The sequence below is a fragment of the Hylobates moloch genome, unplaced genomic scaffold (genome assembly GCF_009828535.3).
Source record: "Hylobates moloch isolate HMO894 unplaced genomic scaffold, HMol_V3 SCAFFOLD_21, whole genome shotgun sequence".
Classification (NCBI taxonomy): Eukaryota; Metazoa; Chordata; class Mammalia; order Primates; family Hylobatidae; genus Hylobates; species Hylobates moloch.
The window spans coordinates 28,726,711-28,744,027 of record NW_026652296.1 but is presented as its reverse complement, the minus strand read 5'-3'; the positions used below and the strand labels follow the sequence as shown (position 1 = coordinate 28,744,027).

General features: G+C 49.0%; 1 protein-coding gene across 1 annotated transcript in view; it reads left to right on the top strand.

The window, feature by feature from the left end:
* XKR7 (XK related 7) overlaps positions 1-17,317 on the top strand; it is a 28,658-nt gene continuing 11,341 nt past the window's right edge. The window contains exon 1 of the mRNA XM_032141877.2: positions 1-584. Within this exon, the coding sequence (XP_031997768.1) occupies positions 1-584 (584 nt within the window). The remainder of the gene's footprint in view (positions 585-17,317) is intronic.

The following is a 17,317-nucleotide window of genomic DNA, read 5'->3' as shown; positions in this document are numbered from 1 at the left end:
ATGGCCGCGAAGTCGGATGGAGTGGCGGCCTCGGCCGGCCCGGACCCGGAGGGGGCGGCCGGTGGAGCCCGGGGCAGTGCCAGTGGGCGCGGGGAGGCGGCGGCGGCGGCCGGGCCACCGGGGGTCGTCGGGGCGGGCGGCCCGGGGCCGCGCTACGAGCTGCGGGACTGCTTCTGGGTGCTGTGCGCGCTGCTCGTGTTCTTCTCCGACGGTGCCACGGACCTGTGGCTGGCGGCCTCCTACTACCTGCAGAATGAACACACCTACTTCAGCCTCACCTTGCTGTTCGTCCTCCTGCCCTCGCTGGTCGTGCAGTTGCTGAGCTTCCGCTGGTTCGTCTACGACTACTCGGAGCCCTCAGGGTCCCCGGGACCCGCCGTCAGCACCAAGGACAGCGTAGCCGGCGGAGCCGCCATCAGCACCAAGGACAGCGCCGGCGCCTTCCGGACCAAAGAAGGCAGCCCCGAGCCGTGTCCTCAGCCTGAGCCCTCCTCGGCCAGCGCCTACCGCCGCCGCTGCTGCCGCCTCTGCATCTGGCTGCTGCAGACCCTCGTCCACCTCCTGCAGCTCGGCCAGGTCTGGAGGTAGGAGAAGCGCAGGTGGAGGGACCTGAGCCCGAGGAGTGGGGGTGGCGAAGGGCTACCTGACGTCCCAGCCCTGATCTGACCTTTCCGGGCTACCCTCCTGTCCTGACCTCCGCCCCCTCCCCACCCCATTGCAGCTCTAATTTCTTCTCAGTCAGCTCCTCCCTGACCTCTGCCCCCAAGCCCTGACCAACCCCAGTGCCATCCGGTCTGACCTGGCCTTTGAGAGGGGAGGGGATGGTTCAAGAAAGGAGAGAAAGAGATCCTCAGGGGTGTGCGTGAGTGGGGAGGACCCGGGGCTCATGAAGATAAGTGTGAAACTTAAAACAGGACCACAGGGCCCCATTCTGCCATAACCCACTCCTCTCTGCCTGAGTGCCAAGCCTGGGCTCAGGAAGGATCTCAGAAGTCCTTTCCTGCTCTCAAAGATCCTCAGTTCAGAATTGCAGCTCATTCACAACCTGCAAGGAGAGTCACAGAATTTGAGACAGCTAAATGAATATCCCGCCTAAACTTCTTGGACTTTTTGGAGAAAGATATGCTGGACCCAACTGGGGAGCCCTCAGGCTTCTTCTACTTCCTATGACCCCCCTCTGCCCCAACTAAGGGTCCTCCCCTTCCAACAGGGCCAAGGGGATTTGGAATCTTGAATCTGAGATTAGGTGGCCACTGGCTGCCCTTTAATCCCAAACTGGTAAGGCAAAACTGAGGCTTTGTTCAAGCTGCCCACTTTCAGTCTTCTTCCTCTGCCAGGACTGAGGGTGCCTGCTGCACTGAGTTAACTGGAGAGAGGAGGAATTCTAAACCTAGGGCTCCTCTTGATTCCGAATTGCTATTTAGTAGCTTAGGGCCTTCTGTGCTCTAACAGAATGAACTTGCTTACTATATGATCTTAGGCAAGCCGCTCTCCTCCTTCCAAACCTCAGTTTCCTCTTCTGTGAAATGAGGGAGAATCCCTACTCCTCTTATCGCATTGTCTTATCATTGCATTATTCTTACCTGTTGGGATGGTCAGGTGAGAGGTCTGCATGAGGGCCCTGCAGGCTGTAACATTTTAAGAGTGTGGGGAAAGCATGGAAAAAGTCACTCTAGAGATATAAAGGGTGATTACTGCTGTTGTTATATTTATTCTGCTACTTGTTAACACATTCTGCCTAACTCAGAAGATTCAGTTTGGGGCTGAGGGTTGAAAACAGGACTCCTAGGGTTTGTCCCAACTGCTCACTTGCTGTGTCACTCTTGTTGTGTTGTCGAATCTCTCTGCCTTTGTTTCCCTATCTATTCCTGCCAAGATGATGTGTATATTCCACTTAGCTTACCCTGGGGGAAAAGGGGGGCGGAGCACTATCCACACAAGGTGGTGTTATTATTATTAGCGTGACACATAAAAATATTCATGTCTACATCCAGGAACTAATCTGCATTTATCATTCTGTGCCCGAGTGGACAGATGGTGAAAGATATTTTTAGATTCTGAAATGGTAACTTCCTATTCTTGGTAGCCAAGCTTTATCCCCCTTTTCCTTCAGCCTAAAGTGGGCCAGATACCCCTCGACTCACTGGCTATCCCCCCATTCAGAATCCACTTACAAGAAACTAATACTTCTCTTCTTTGTTAAGCATAAACTGAGTTTCCCTCAAATAGGGCAAAAATGGCCATGAGTGTGGAGTCTCAGGGGAGTAGCTAGAATTGCTAAGGATCCCCTCAGCTCTATGGTTTCTTGGCTATGGATAAAAGGACTAGCTATTTCTACTACCTCCCATTTGCAGAATGAGGAGGCTGGGATGAGATAAGTTTGTAAGGATAACAATCTAATAGCTCTTAGGTTGAATGTGGCTTGTGGAAGTGTTTTGTGTGGCTTGTATAGTATTTTAAAAACCCGGAGTCATAGCTTCCCTTTAAAAAAATTGGATCTAGCAGTATCAATCCTGTAACAATTTAGGAAGAGTCTATATGCTCTAATTTGTCCATCCTTCCCTTTGATCATATCTGTACTATTTCACTTAGACATGAAAGCCCTAATTTACAGTTCTATAACAATTATTTTATTAAACACTGACTTTGTGCCAAGCCTACTGGTTGCCTTTTTACCTGCTTTATGTCCTGTACCCCTTCTAATCATCCTGTCATGTGGTTAGCATTATAATTTCTATTTGACAGATGAGGGAATGAAGGCTCAGAGAGGGGGCATCCTTGTCCAAGGTCACACAGCTAGGAACTTGAAGAGCTGAGACTCCAGGCTCTCTGCCTTTAAAGCCTGAGTTCAATTTATCCACTTTGTAATTCTGCCACAAAAGTGTCCCTCAAGCTTAAAGAAGTATGAATCTGAGATTCCAAGATTCCAGTGTGATAGAAAGTCAGGGCTTCTGTTGCACTGAGATAAGAATGTGAAAAGAGGGGCAGGGAGTTGAACTATGTGGGTGAGGATGGGAACAGTGTGTATTGTGGGGAAAAGGCTGGATTCGGGGGTGGTCTGGTCAGGAGGCTGACATCTTTATCCTAGTTTGTAAACTATAGTTTGCTGGGTGACCTTGGGCAAGGCTCTTTCCATCTTTGGGTCTCAGTTTCCCTGTGTGTAAAATGAGATTCGATGTGATGACCTTAAGAGTTTCCCATTCCTGAAATTCTGACTCTGGGTCTATTGCCAAAGCAAAAGCCTCTGGGCCCTTGCCCCCAAAATCTCTGATTTGAAAATGGCTAAGGGCCTGGATAAATGGAGGGAAAACCCAGAGAAGGTATAGAGAAGCTGCAGGGGCTGGCATTCGTCGAAATTAAGCACATTTGCTTACCACGTGAGATGTTCCCACAGATGTTCTGAGTGGTGGGGCCTGGGGTAATGAAGAGGGAGATGTGTGATTGAGTCCTCCAGAATCACACCTAGAAGGCTAGGCAGTCACTCACCTCCTGATCCCATTTCCTCAATTCTGAATAAAATAATTATAATCGTGAAGATATTTTTCAACTTCTGAGACTTGTAAAATGCTGAATTAAAAATTCAAATGCTTTGAGGACCCGGTCAGGTAACAGACCATAAGATACGAGGGGTGTTAGACAAGAGGACATTCGGGGGCAAGTAGTGTTCGAGGAAAAGGGAAGCTCCAGCTGATCATGCCATGAGAAATCGTGGACCCAGTCTTGATTTCCCAAGAGAAATGGGAAATTGGGATTTTTCCGTGAACTCTCCAAAATTTAACTACTAATTAAAATGTTTAAAAATAGTGTCAACCAAAGGAAACATATTTGTTAGCCTGTCTTCTTTGTAACCTCTGGTTTAGCTCTTCAAATTGATAAGGTCTTTTCACACAGAAGATTTTATTACTAATTTAAACATAAAATGAAGCTCTGAAGAGAGAGAGCAGGAGAAAGCATACACAGACACTGCACACCTACTGTGTCCCCACAGGCCCTGTGTGAGTGTTTCAGGCATGTGATCTCATGTTACTCTGAAACCCTCCCCCCTGGTGACTATTGATATACCCATTTATCAGATAAGGAACTTTGTCCAAAAGTCACCCACTGAGAAGTGAGGAAAGGTGATCAGTCCCAAACCTAGCTCTATCTTTTACACCACACACTGGCTACTTTGGGAGATGCCAGAACAATGTCTTTGTGCACAGAGAGATTGAACCTCTGAGAGAACAGCAAACAGATCCTCTGGCGGGGCACGAAACTGGCTGTGGCCTGGACACCAACCTGCATCTTCATCCCTCCCTTCCCTTTAAACTCTCTGAGCTGTTAAACTGCCCAGGGTTCTTAAGCCAATTAAAGTCCTAACCCTGTCCCCTCTGACCCTGTAGGCAGCAGAGCAGTAAGCCATGAATCCTGCTTTTCCTAATCTTGAACTCAATGGGCCCCAGCTTCACCCAGATAAGCATGGTTTGCTAAGCCAATTAGTGGGAGATGATCTGACATGGGATTCCTGCCAGGCTCTCAGGATCTGGGAACCCCCAAATGGGGAGAAAATTAGGCAATTGGGATTTGGGGGCCCTCCCTCTAATGCCCTCTCTATGCGCAGGCCCGGACACTGCACTCTATGTCACCTAAGAAGCCCTGCATGACAGAGAAGTTCTGGAATGAGTTAGTGACCTACTGGAAGTGAACGTCAGGCTCTGGATTTCCCCTCTGGGAAACTACATTCTTGGCATAACGGTTGAGAACACGGACTCTAGATTCAAATGTCCTCAGTTTAAATCCGGACTTTACTACTTCTTATATGTGACCTTGACAAGGCAAATAATCTCTCATCCGTTGTAAACTAGGGACCATAATTGTACCCACCCGCCTCTTGGGTTGTTTCAAGGTTTAATGAGATAATGTGTAAGGGTTCAGCAAAGGGCTCGTTCCATCGTTAAATGCTCAGAAACTGCTGGCAATGATTAGTGCATTAGCTTGGGCTTTGCTCCCTGTGGAACAAAGGTTTGTTCACGGAGCACGTGGCAGGACAGCAAGGGGGTCCTGAAGTCCCTTGAAGCCATAATGACATGGCAGTCATCCATTTATGTCTGCATTCAGCAGACATTTATTAAGCACCTGCTGTATACCAGGCACTGTTCTAAGTGCTGGGAATAGAGTGGTGAACAAGACAATGTCCTTGCCCTCTTGGAGCTCAATAGCCTAATGAAGGAACCAATAGAAAAATAGACTATGATATATATTATACGTGATATATAATACCTGGGCCAGATCGTGATAAGTGCTATGGGGAAAAAAATGAAACAGGGCAGGGAGCTACTGGAGTGCCAGGGAAAGGTGTGGCTCTTTGAGATAGGGTGGTCAGGGTGGACCTCTCCAAGGAGGTGGCATGTGGGCAAAGGGCTGCATGAGGTGAGGACAAGCTGTGTAGAGGTCTTGGGAAGGGTTTTGCAGGCAAAGGAAAAGGGAAGGGCAAGGAGAAGGCCTGTGTGGCAGAAATAGAGTGAGGGGAGCATGTTCGGAGATGCTGGTGGACAGATTGGCAGGGGCGAGGTCATGCAGGGCCTCAGAGGCCATGATGAGGACTAGGGCTTTTACTCTTCATGACATGGGGAGCCCAGGAGAATTTGGCCAGAGAAGGAACATGATCTTGACTTGTGTTTTGCAATATCCACTCTGGCTGCTGGGTGGAGAATAGTCTGGAGGGGCCGGGCGCAGTGGCTCACGCTTGTAATCCCAGCACTTTGGGAGGCCGAGGCAGGCGGATCACGAGGTCAAGAGATTGAGAGCATCCTGGCCAACATGGTGAAACCCCCGTCTCTACTAAAAATACAAAAATTAGCTGGGCATGGTGGTACGCAACTGTAATCCCAGCTACTCGGGAGGCGGAGGCAGGAGAATCGCTTGAACCCGGAGGTGGAGGTTGCAGTGAGCCGAGAGTGCGCCACTGCACTCCAGCCTGGGTGACAGAGTGAGACTCCATCTCAAGAGAAAAAGAATAAAAAAGAGAGAGAATAGACTGGAGGGAGGCAGAGTAAGCCTGAAGATGCATGAGGAGGTTGCTACAAAAATGCAGGAGAGAGACAATGGAGACTGGATTGAGCTGTAGCAACAGGGGTGGGAGTCTGCTTCAAGCTGAGCTAATGCGACCTCTTTCTTTCTTTGGTCCTCAGTGTCTCCATTGGGGCCAGAGTTAATGGTTCAGAATCCACTCTCTGGAATCAGCCATATCCTGCACCTGCCACTTTCTGTGATGTGGGACAAGTGGCATGACTTGTCTGTGCCTTGATTTTCTCATCTGCTAAATGGACACTCTAATAATAGCACCTATCGCATGGGGCTTGAGGTAGTAGAAAATTAAGTAATGTTTAGTGTTCAGCGCAGTGCCTGGAACACAGGAAGCACTCAACAATGATCATTAGCCATTGTTATTTGTAAAACAGGTCAGGGGTTGGATTCCATCATTTTCAAACTGTGTTTTACAGCCCTGTCTCCATCATTTTAACCCAAGTATCTCTGAATGTCTCTTTTATGACATGTCTAAGATTTCGTTTTGAATAATCTGTCCTACAGCTGACACTTGTTTACAGCCCCCTGGACTCAATGACCATCCATGAGGTTCCTCCCAGCTCTGCCTTTGTAGGGTTGTTCCAGTTTGGGCCTCACCACTCACCTCCTGGGAGACCTCTTTCCAGAAGGCTCTCCACCCCTACCCTGCCTCCTCCCCTTGCCCATCCAGCTGCCATGGACCATTAGAGCTGCTCCTAACAGACACAGCGGCGGCGGTTGGGCCCAGCGTCCCCTGTTTGATCTATAAAGACCACACAGGAGAAGCTCTGGGGAGTGGGAGGGCGGAGGGCGGAGGGCTGCGAGGAAATGGTTTTGAACCCAGCAGCTGGGGCGCAGGTCCCTGGGGAGAGGAGGGAGGATGGTTGGGATCTTCTCTGGCCTCTCTGTTCACCACCCTGCCTTTGTTAGGGCATCCAAATTCCCCCCCTGGGAAATCCTATCAGCCTCCAGTTATCACTCCCAAACCCCAATCCGGCCTCCACCTGCAGGCAGAGCGATGGCTCTCCTCTGTCCCTAGAGCAAGTCCCTGTGCTTTAGCCTGGCTTTGAGGCCCTTTGCCCCCTGATCTTTTGTCTTTCCTCCCTGCTGTACCCACATGACAACCTGCTCCCCACTCCCTTGCTCTCCACTGCCTGCAGTCCTTCCTCCAGCAACACCAAACACCAGTTTCCAGTCTCCTCCCAGTGAAATTCTGCACGTCCTTCCAGGCTGAGCTCAAATGCCACCTCTTCTAAGAAGCTTTCTCTGAACAAATCCCACACATGCTACCCTCTGCCCCCCAGAAACCACCTCCCACTCCCTCAACCAGGCAAAAGTCATTGTTCTAAAGTGGAAAATGTTTGGCTGTTTTGTCTGTTGATCAAAAAGCTATACATTCTTGTTGAAACCTCAGGCAATACAGAAAAGGCATAAAGAGATTCCCCTCTGCTCATTATCTCTTGGGTTGGGAGGGATGGGGTCAGGGGAGATTTCCACTTACTAAGTAGATATTTCTTGCATTGCTTGAAGATTTTGCCTCTGGTTTTTAATTAGCTAAAAAAAATGCATGTATAAATTCGTCTATTTTTTAAAAATCGGTATAAAAAATGAAATTTATTATACTTACTGTTTATTAAGACTTAGATTCGATCATTTCTCTTGACAGTCCTGCCAGGTAGACACTGCAAGGATGAAGAAGAACTGTAGACCCAAAACCCTGGCTCTGCCACATAAGAGCTGTGTGGGTTTGAGCAAGTCACTTAACCTTTCTGGACCTCAGCTTTGTCATCTGTGAAATGGGCATCATAACAATCCCTACCCAGGTCTCCATTGTGAAGACTGATTCAATTAATATATATGTGCTCTGCACAGTACTCAGCACATAGTGGTGCTCAGTTAGTGTTTGCTAGCATTATTGGCCCCATTTTACAGATGTGGAAATTGAGGCACAGAGAAGAGTGGCCTTCCAATTCATAAGGAGCAAAGCTAGGGTTTGAAGCCGTGAGGTCAGGCTCCCAAACCCACATGTGGAACCACCAAGCTATACTGTCTTCTGCTAGTTAAGTGTATTCTTACAAACAATCAATCATGTATTGTTTAGAGAAGCACAAGAAAAAATATCAGAAAGTATTTTTATTTTTATTTTTATTTTTATTTTTATTTTTTTGAGACAGAATCTTGCTCTGTCTCCCAGGCTGGAGTGCAGTGGCTCGATCTCGGCTCACTGCAACCTCTGCCTCCCAGGTTCAAGCGATTCTCCTGCCTCAGCCTCCCGAGTAGCTGGGATTACAGGTGCCCACCCCCACACCCAGCTAATTTTTGTATTTTTAGTAGAAATGGCGTTTCACCATATTGGCCAGACTGGTCTCGAACTCCTGACCTCAGGTGGTCCACCTGCCTCGGCCTCCCAAAGTGCTGGGATTACAGGCGTGAGCCACCACACCTGGCCAGAAAAGTATTTTTAAATTTGTATTTTAATGTAAAGTCCCCACTGTTAACATTCTGGGTTCTTCCCCTCAGACTTCCTCCCCAGGCACAATTACCCATTCCTCTTTACCCCACAGCTCTGATCACATTTTGTTGTGATCATCTACCCACCTGGCTGGCTTTCCCACTGGATCACAAACCCCTGGGGAGTTGAGGCTTTGTCCCTTTTTCTCTCTGTCTCCCATGGTGACTAGCCCAGAGTAGATCCTCTGTGACTGTTGGTGGTCTTGCACCCAGCCAGCTCTGGTGAGGTCTGTCGTGGGTTCTTGTAACATGAAGCCAGTTGAAGCAGGCTTTGGGTCTGTGGATGAAGTGCGGGGTGCTGAATGTGGGAGCTTTCTGCAGTTGTGGACACAGCACTGAGGTCTGTTAGGCCTACATCCACAGCCTTTAAAACTATCCACGGCCTAAGGCTAAGGAAAGAGGAGGTAATAGGAACAACCCTGGGTTGAGTTCCCAGAATGATACAGATGTGGCTGACTTAGGAGATGGAGGAAGTCAAGTTCCTTGTATGCAGTAGGTACTCAATAAATGTTGGTGTGAACTGGATTGAACCTTTGAGATCAGAATCTTGGACAAGTCACTTCGCCACCTAGGGTTCAGTTACTCCATCTGTAAAGTAACTTCAGAATTCTGGTGAATTTTCCTGGGACTTGGACAAGAAAGCAGAGTAGCTGAGAGCTTGGGGCACCAGCGCAGATCAAGGAGCCATGACATCCTAGTTGCGTGACCCTGGGGAAGTTGCTCCACCAGCCACAGCTCCTGTCTCACCTGTGAAATGGGGATAGTGATAGTATCCACATCTTAAGGTGCTTATAAGGATGTCTTGAGATAATGTAAATGCACAGGGCTTGTCACGTAGTATATCCCCCGAAAACATCTACTACAATGACTATTATTATTGGCCCAAGTCACAGCCCATCTTACTTGCTTAGTAACAAGATGGGGTTAGGACAGGGGCATAAGGGGTCCTAACTCTCACCCACTGACCCCCTATCAAGGAAGGAGAGTTGTTCTATGGCTCCAGAGATAGTGTGAGGGCAGATGCGAACTCAAAGTAAAGGGAGGCACAGTCTTTGGAATAGAAGCAAGAACACACTGTCAATCAGGCTGTTCCCGAGGGTGTGAACTCCACATCAGCAGAGGTGTCCAGATGGAAGTGGCTAACTTTGGCAGGGATGCTGTAGCAGGGACTCCTGCTTCAGTCTGGAGGATAAACTAGATGATCTCTAAAGCCCCTTAGTTCTAAGTGTCTGTAGCTCTATCCTTGGGACTTTATGATACTTGCTTCTATGATGTTTAACCACCGGACCACAGGTTGCAAGTCAGTGGCCTATGGGCAAATCCAGCCTCAAGAGTGTTGGTTTGGTCCGCAAAGGACTTTTTCTCCTACTTTTTTTTTTTTTTGCTTTTTGAGATGATCACGCTCTGTTGCCTAGGCTGAAGTGCAGTGGCACAATCTCAGCTCACTCTAACCTCCGCCTCCCAGACTCAAGCGATTCTCCTGCCTCAGCCTCCAGCGATCCTCCTGCCTCAGCCTCCTGAGTAGCTAGGACTACAGGTGCACACCACCATGCCCAGCTAATTTTAAAACATTTTTTTTGTAGAGGCAGGGTCTCACTGTATTGCCCAACCTGGTCTTGAACTCCTGGGCTCAAGTGATCCTCCTACCTTGGCCTCCCAAAGTGCTGGGATTGCAGGCGTGAGCCACTGTTCTGGTTCTTCTCCTACTTTTTATTAAAACCTTTTATTACAGAAAAATTTAAACACATGAAAAAGTCGAGGAAATGGGATAATGATCCCCTACCACCTCTCTTCAACAATTATTGATTCCTGGCCAACCTCGTTTTATCTAGGGCAGCACCATCCAGTAGAACTTTCTGCAGTCATGAAAATGTCCTATCTCTGCACTATCCAATATAGTAGCCACTATAGAGCACTTGGCATGTGGCCAGTATGACTGAGGAACTAAATTTTAAACTCTTTACTTGTAATTATTTACTTGTAGTTAATCAAAATCTAAATAATCATACATGGCAAGTGTTGAACATGTAGGTGTTGGAGAGCATAGTTGCAGGCCCCACTCCATTTCCTTCCCTTCCATGTTATTTTCAAGCAAATCTCAAACATCTCTAAAAAGATAGACTTCAAAAACATCGCTAAGTGGCTGGGCCTGGTGGCTCATGCCTGTAATCCCAGCACTTTGGGAGGCCGAGGTGGGAAGATCACTTGAGGTCAGGAGTTCAAGACCAGCCTGGCCAACATGGTGAAACCCCATCTCTACTAAAAATACAAAAATTAGCCGGGCATGGTGGCGCACACCTGTAGTCCCAGCTACTCAGGAGGCTGAGGCAGGAGAATTGCTTGAACCTGGGAGGCGGAGGTTGCAGTGAGCTGAGATCACACCACTGTACTCCAGCCTGGGCGACAGAGTGAGACTCTGTCTCAAAAAAAAAAAAAAAAAATTGTTAAAATATGTAATACTGCTATCACACCTACAAAATGGAATTATGATTTCTTTTTTTCTTTTTCTTTTTTTAAAGAGACAAGTTTTCACTCTGCCACCCAGGCAAGAGTGCAGTGCCACAATCATGGCTCACTGAAGCCTTGAACTCTTGGGCTCAAGAGATCCTCCCACCTTGGCCTCCCAAAGTGCTGGGATCACATGCATAAGCCACTACACCAGCCTAATTTCTTAAAAATTCATATAGTATTTCTTTAATTTGTTGTGAACATTTCCAAATTGAGATTTTTCCCTTGTTTTTCTTTTTGCATAAATATCCTAATATCCACCTATTCTTGAAAAATTGAAACTCCAGCCATGTTGGGCTCATATTCTCCCACGGCATCAGTTGGCTGTAACTGACAGGCGGCTGCCTCTGTAGACAGGCCACATAGTTCCCCAGTCCCTCATAATGATAGCAGCTGAGCCCCTTTAAGCATTGGCATTTGAGACCCTGGCTACCATGTAGAATCTCACACCCAGAATAGGGGCAGATAGAAGTGATGTTTTCTCCCTGCCTTGTTCCCGTGATACCTTCAGATGCCATCAGGAGGATGGAATCTAACCCCCTCCCCCACTGGCTTATGACATACCAACTCCACATGAGGATATCAAGCAAAGAGAGAAAGGGGGAACAAAAGGCCTTGGGCTAGAGTATGGGGTCCTGGGTTTTAGTCTCTGCTCTGCACCCATTTCACAGATGGGGAAACTGAGGTCCAGAGAGGAGAGGAGAGCTGGCTGCACTCATACAGTGAGGGATGTGGGAGGCCAGAACCTAGTCCCCAAATGCTTTGTTGAAGAGGGGCTGCCCATTCCTCTGCTGTGCAAAAGAGGGACGCTGGCTGGGAGCTGATGAGGGTGAGTGGGATGGGAGAGGGTCTCAGCTTCTCAGTTAGGGCCTAAAATTAGTGGCTGGGAAATGTTTGGCTTTAGCCCAGAAAACAAAAAAAAACAAAAAAAAAAAACAACAAAAAAAAAGGTGCTGTGACTCTGTAGGGGGCTGCTAAGGAGGAGGGAGACAGCCCAGCTCCAGCTCCCAGCACCACATGAAATGGGAGCCAAACGTGTAAAATCACATTCTTTACTGACATTTATGACTCATTTGGCTGACAACCCCAGGAAGGTCCTATTTTGTATTCTTGCAGGAGCACTCAACATTAAGGGGTAGGCAGATGGGGAGGAGGCCTCAGGGCCATCCTCCCAACCCCCCACAAAAGATTCTGGGGCTTCATTGCAGGTGAGGAGGCTATATAGCTGGGAACCCAATGTTTCCTAGAGAACCCATAGACCAGATTTGGGTTCCCATGCCCCATGGTGAAATGGGGGAGTCGGCCAGCCCTGGTTTGGGATGCAACTCTGATGCTTTCCGGCCACGTGACCTTGGGCAAGTCATTTCTCTAATGGCTCTAGACTCTATTCCCTTGTGTCCGGGCCATACTTACCTCTCACCTGGCAACTGGTCTCCTGTCTTTCACCCTTGTCCTCCTGCAATCTGTTCCCCACAGCCAGGATGCTTCCTCTAACATGCAGAAGTGGTATCTAATCTTGTCACTTCCCTGTTTAAAACCTTCCTGTGGCTCTCCATCACTCTTAAGATAAAGACCAGGCCGGGCATGGTGGTTCACACCCGTAATCCCAGCATTTTGGGAGGCCAAGGCAGGAGAATTGCCTGAGCTCAGGAGTTCGGGACCAGCCTGGGCAACATAGAGAGACCTAATTTCTACTAAAAATTTTAAAAAATATATCCTGGCATGGTGACATATGCCTATGTTCCCAGCTACTCAGGGGGCTGAGGTGGGAGGATTGCTTGAGCCCAGGAGGTCGAGGCCGCAGTGAGCTGTGCTCTCATCACTGCACTCCAGCCTGGGTAACAGAGTGAGACTCTGTCTCAAAAAAAAAAAAGGCCGGGTGCTGTGGCTCATGCCTGTAATCCTAGCACTTTGGGAGGCATAGGGAGGTGATCACTTGAGGTCAGGAGTTTGAGAACAGCCCCATCAACATGGTGAAACCCTGTCTCTACAAAAAAGAAACACAAAAATCAGCTGGGTGTAGTTGCCCACGCCTGAAGTCCCAGCTACTTGGGATGGCCCTGAGGCAGAAGAATCACTTGAACCCGGAGGGCAGGGGTTGCAGTGAGCTGAGATGGCACCACTGCACTCCAGCTTGGGCAACAGAGCAAGACCCTGTCTCAACAACAACAACAACAACAACAAAGATAAAGACCAGCCAGGCACGGTGGCTCACGCATGTAATCCCAGCACTTTGGGAGGCTGAGACGGGTGGATCACCTGAGGTCAGGAGTTTGAGATCAGCCTGGCCAACATGGCAAAACGCTGTCTCTACTAAAAATACAAAAATTAGCCAGGCATGGTGGCATGTACCTGTAATCCAGCTACTCAGGAGGCTGAGGCAGGAGAATCGCTTGAACCTGGGAGGTAGATGTTGCAGTGAGCCGAGATCGTGCCACTGCACTGCAGCCTGGGCAACAGAGCGAGACTCTGTCTAAAAAACAAATCAACAAACAAACAAATAAAAAACAAAAGATAAAGACCAAATACTTCACCATGGTTCACATCTCCACTTCATGAAGTGCTTTCTTCCCCTCCTTCTCCCTCCTTCTCTGACAGCAGCCATTCTGACCACTTACCGCTCCCTCCCACCTCAGGACTTTTGCCTATGTTGTTTCCTCAGCCAGAGGCTCCCTTCTCTGCCTCCTTTACCTGGTTAACTCCTATGTCTACTTCAGATCATGGCTCAGTAGTCACCTCCTCTAGAAAGCCTTCCCTGACTGCCATACCCTTCCCAAGCTGGGCCTGGCTCTCCTCCAATAGCACTGTCATCCACAGTGCTGAAGCAGGGACCTCTGTTTGGAGCATTTCTGGAGCCCATGGAACATGCTTGTTGTTACATGTTTACATGATGATTTAGTTAATCTTCAGGTCCCCATTAAACTGAGTTCCACCAGTGGGTTGGATCTGTCTTGCACACCATTGTGTCCACGAGCCATTTTAGCACAGTTTGGGGTACACAGTAGGTACTCAAAAGTGCTTGGTGGACTGGGCATGGTGGCTTATGCCTGTAATCCCAGCACTTTGGGAGGCTGAGGTGGGTGGATCACCTGAGGTCAGGAGTTCGAGACCAGCCTGGCTGACATGGCGAAACCCTGTCTCTACTAAAAATACACAAATCAGCTGGGGTATGGTGGCGCATGCCTGTAATCCCAGCTACTCGGGAGGCTGAGGCAAGAGACTCACTTGAATCCAGGAGGTGGAGGTTGCAGTGAGCTGAGATCGAGCCACTACACTCCAGCCCAGGCGACAGAGAGACTCTGTCTCAAAAAAAAAAAAAAAAAAAAAAAATGCATGGTGAATAAATGTCAAATGAACCTTCCCTTTTCTGACACTAAGTTTCCTCATCTGGAAAATGGAGATTATGTCCACGAACCTCACAAGACTACAGTGAGGATTTTAGCAAAGTACATATAAAAGGTATTTGATGAGTGGTAGTTATTTTCTGGGGGGCAGGCAGAGACCCCAAAGAATACTTGCCCTGAGAACCTGTCCCAAAGGAGCTTTCTGACCCAGTGTCCCTTGGGGACAGGTTCGACGAGCACCAGGGGAAAGCCAGCCTAGGAGTGGGTCTCAGCTGTGCCAGAAACCAAACTTCCTTCTTACTGATGGGGCTTCTGATTCAAAAAGCTCCTTGAAACCTTCCATTGATCAAGTGCCCAACACTGAGCTGGGCGTTTTACACACATTACTACTTTCTGATTTCACAGCTACCCTGTAAATGGGTATTGGGCTGATGGGTCCAGAGAGGGGAGGCAACTTGCCTGGGGCTACACAGTCAGTAACAGATGGAGCTAGGATCTGAGCCCAGGCCTGACTCTCTCACCTGGGTTCTTTCCCTCTGTTCTTGGCTACTTTTACTTAAGGAGTTTACAAGGCAGAGTTTATAAAGTATATTCACTCTCTTCATTCATTCACTCACTCAACAAATGACTGTGCATTAACGATGTGCCAGGCACTAGGCACAGTCATAAACATGGTCCCCACTCTCATGGAGCCTGCAGTGCTAGGGGAAAGACAGGCAATAAATATGTAAACAAGTAAATGAGATGGTTTCAGGTTGTGATATGTGTTACTTAAAAAAACAGGGTAACATGACAGAAAGTGACCAGAGGGGCTGCAGAAGTGCTTTGCGGGGTTACAGGCAGTGGTGAGGGGGACGGCTGGGAAAGCTCTCTGAAGAGGTGACACTGAGCTGAGATGGGAGAATGAGAGTTTGACAGGCGTTAGTGAGGACCATTCTAGGCAGAGGCCCTGGGGTTGGAGTGAGCTTGGTGTGTTCAGGAAGCAGGAACTGGAGCATGGGAGAGAGGGAGGGTGGTGGGAGAGTGTCCCCGGGAGGGACAAAGGTTGTGTCCTCCTGGGCCTCAAGGGTCATGGTGAAGAGTTAATTTTAAAAGTAGTGGGGGCCGGGCGCAGTGGCTCATGCCTGTAATCCTAGCAGTTTGGGAGGCCGAGGCAGGCGGATCACCTGAGGTCAGGAGTTTGAGACCATCCTGGCCAATAGGGCAAAACCCTGTCTCTACTAAAAATACAAAAATTAGCCAGGCATGGTGGCAGGTGCTTGTAATCCCAGCTACTTGGAAGGCTGAGGCAGGGAGAATTGCTTGAACCCGGGAGGGAGAGGTTGCAGTGAGCCGAGATCATGCCATTGCACTCCAGCCTGGGTGACAGAGCAAGACTCTGTCTCAATAAATAAATAAATAAATAGTGGGGAGTGGACAGGCACAGTGGCTCACTCCCAGCACTTGGGAGGCTGAGGCAAGTGGATCCCTTGAGGTCAAGAGTTTGAGACCAGCCTGGCCAACATGGTGAAACCTTGTCTCTACTAGAAATACAAAAATTAGCCAGGCGTGGTGGCACATGCCTGTAATCCCATCTACTCGGGAGGCTGAGGCACGAAAATCACCTGAACCCAGGATGCGGAGGTTGCAGTGAGCCAAGATCATGCCACTGCATTCCAGCCTGGGTGACAAGAGCGAGACTCCATTTCAAAAAAAAAGAAAAACAAGTAGTGGGGAGTGGCCTGCCCTGACCTAGGAGTTTACAAGATCCCCCTGCTGTTGTGTGAAGACCAGGCTTGAAGAGGGCAAGGATGGAAGCGAGCACCCCAGGGAAGAAGTAGACAAGAATCAGTTACTTGGGCCCATTTTATAGAGGAAGATTGAGGCCCATCGAGGAGCTGAGCTTTCCCGGAATCACCCTGGTCTCCTGACTCTCCACTTACTATTGTTGCCCATCTCCCAGTTTTCTCTAAACCCATATAATCCCAAGTGAAACCTGAGGTCCATCGTGTCTTACTGGAGTCCTATCAGGATCCTGCTGGGCAGCCGTACCACACACCCTCCACACGAGGGAAGCTGCCACGTAGGCAGCTGAGGCAACAGGGGAATCCCATGGGATAAGACTTGTCCTTCCTCATCCCTGCTCTGGCTCAGGAGGCCATGAAGAGCCAGGGCTGAGTCCTAGATCTGGCACTAACTTGCTGTGTGACTTGGGACAAGTCCTGGTCCCTTTCTAGGTACGTTTCTCATCTGTGAAATAAGGATAATGGTAGTCCCCACTTCAAAGATTTGTTAAGAGGGATGGATACGTTCATATGTATAAAAAGTCTCAGCACAGCCTGTCATCCAGTTGGGACTCAGTAAATGTGGGCTGTTATCCTCATTAGTAACCGCTGCACACTGTCCCCCTGCAGACCTACAGACTAACTGTGGGCTCAGCTGGGGGGATGTCCTGCCCCTGCCCATCAGCCCTGGCTCTCCCATCTGCCTCCCAGCCTCACTCTGTTCACTCTATAGGGGTCTGCAGACCCTGGCCCGCATTGAGACTAGGGAGCTAGCCAGAATGAGGGTGGTTCCTGGATGGAGAGGCAGCGGGGGAGCCGCTGGAAGCTGCTGTGTGTTTGGCCCAGAGCTGTGAGGGGGAGTGGGGAGGGGCGAGAACACACTCGGAAATGCTGAGACCGACAGATGGAGGAGCTGAGGATGTGAGAGACACAGACAGACAGAGAGAGACCCAGAGTCAGGGAGAGGAGGAGCAGGCAGGGGAGGATGGCCGGAAAACTGGCAGTCACGCCAAGCCACGAGCTGAGCAACAAATCAGCAGATGGACCAAGCAGTCGAGGGACTAAAAGACACAGACAGACAGACCACCAGGTGGACCTAGCATCCAAGACACAGACAGAACACCAAACAGATCCAGTATCCAAGGC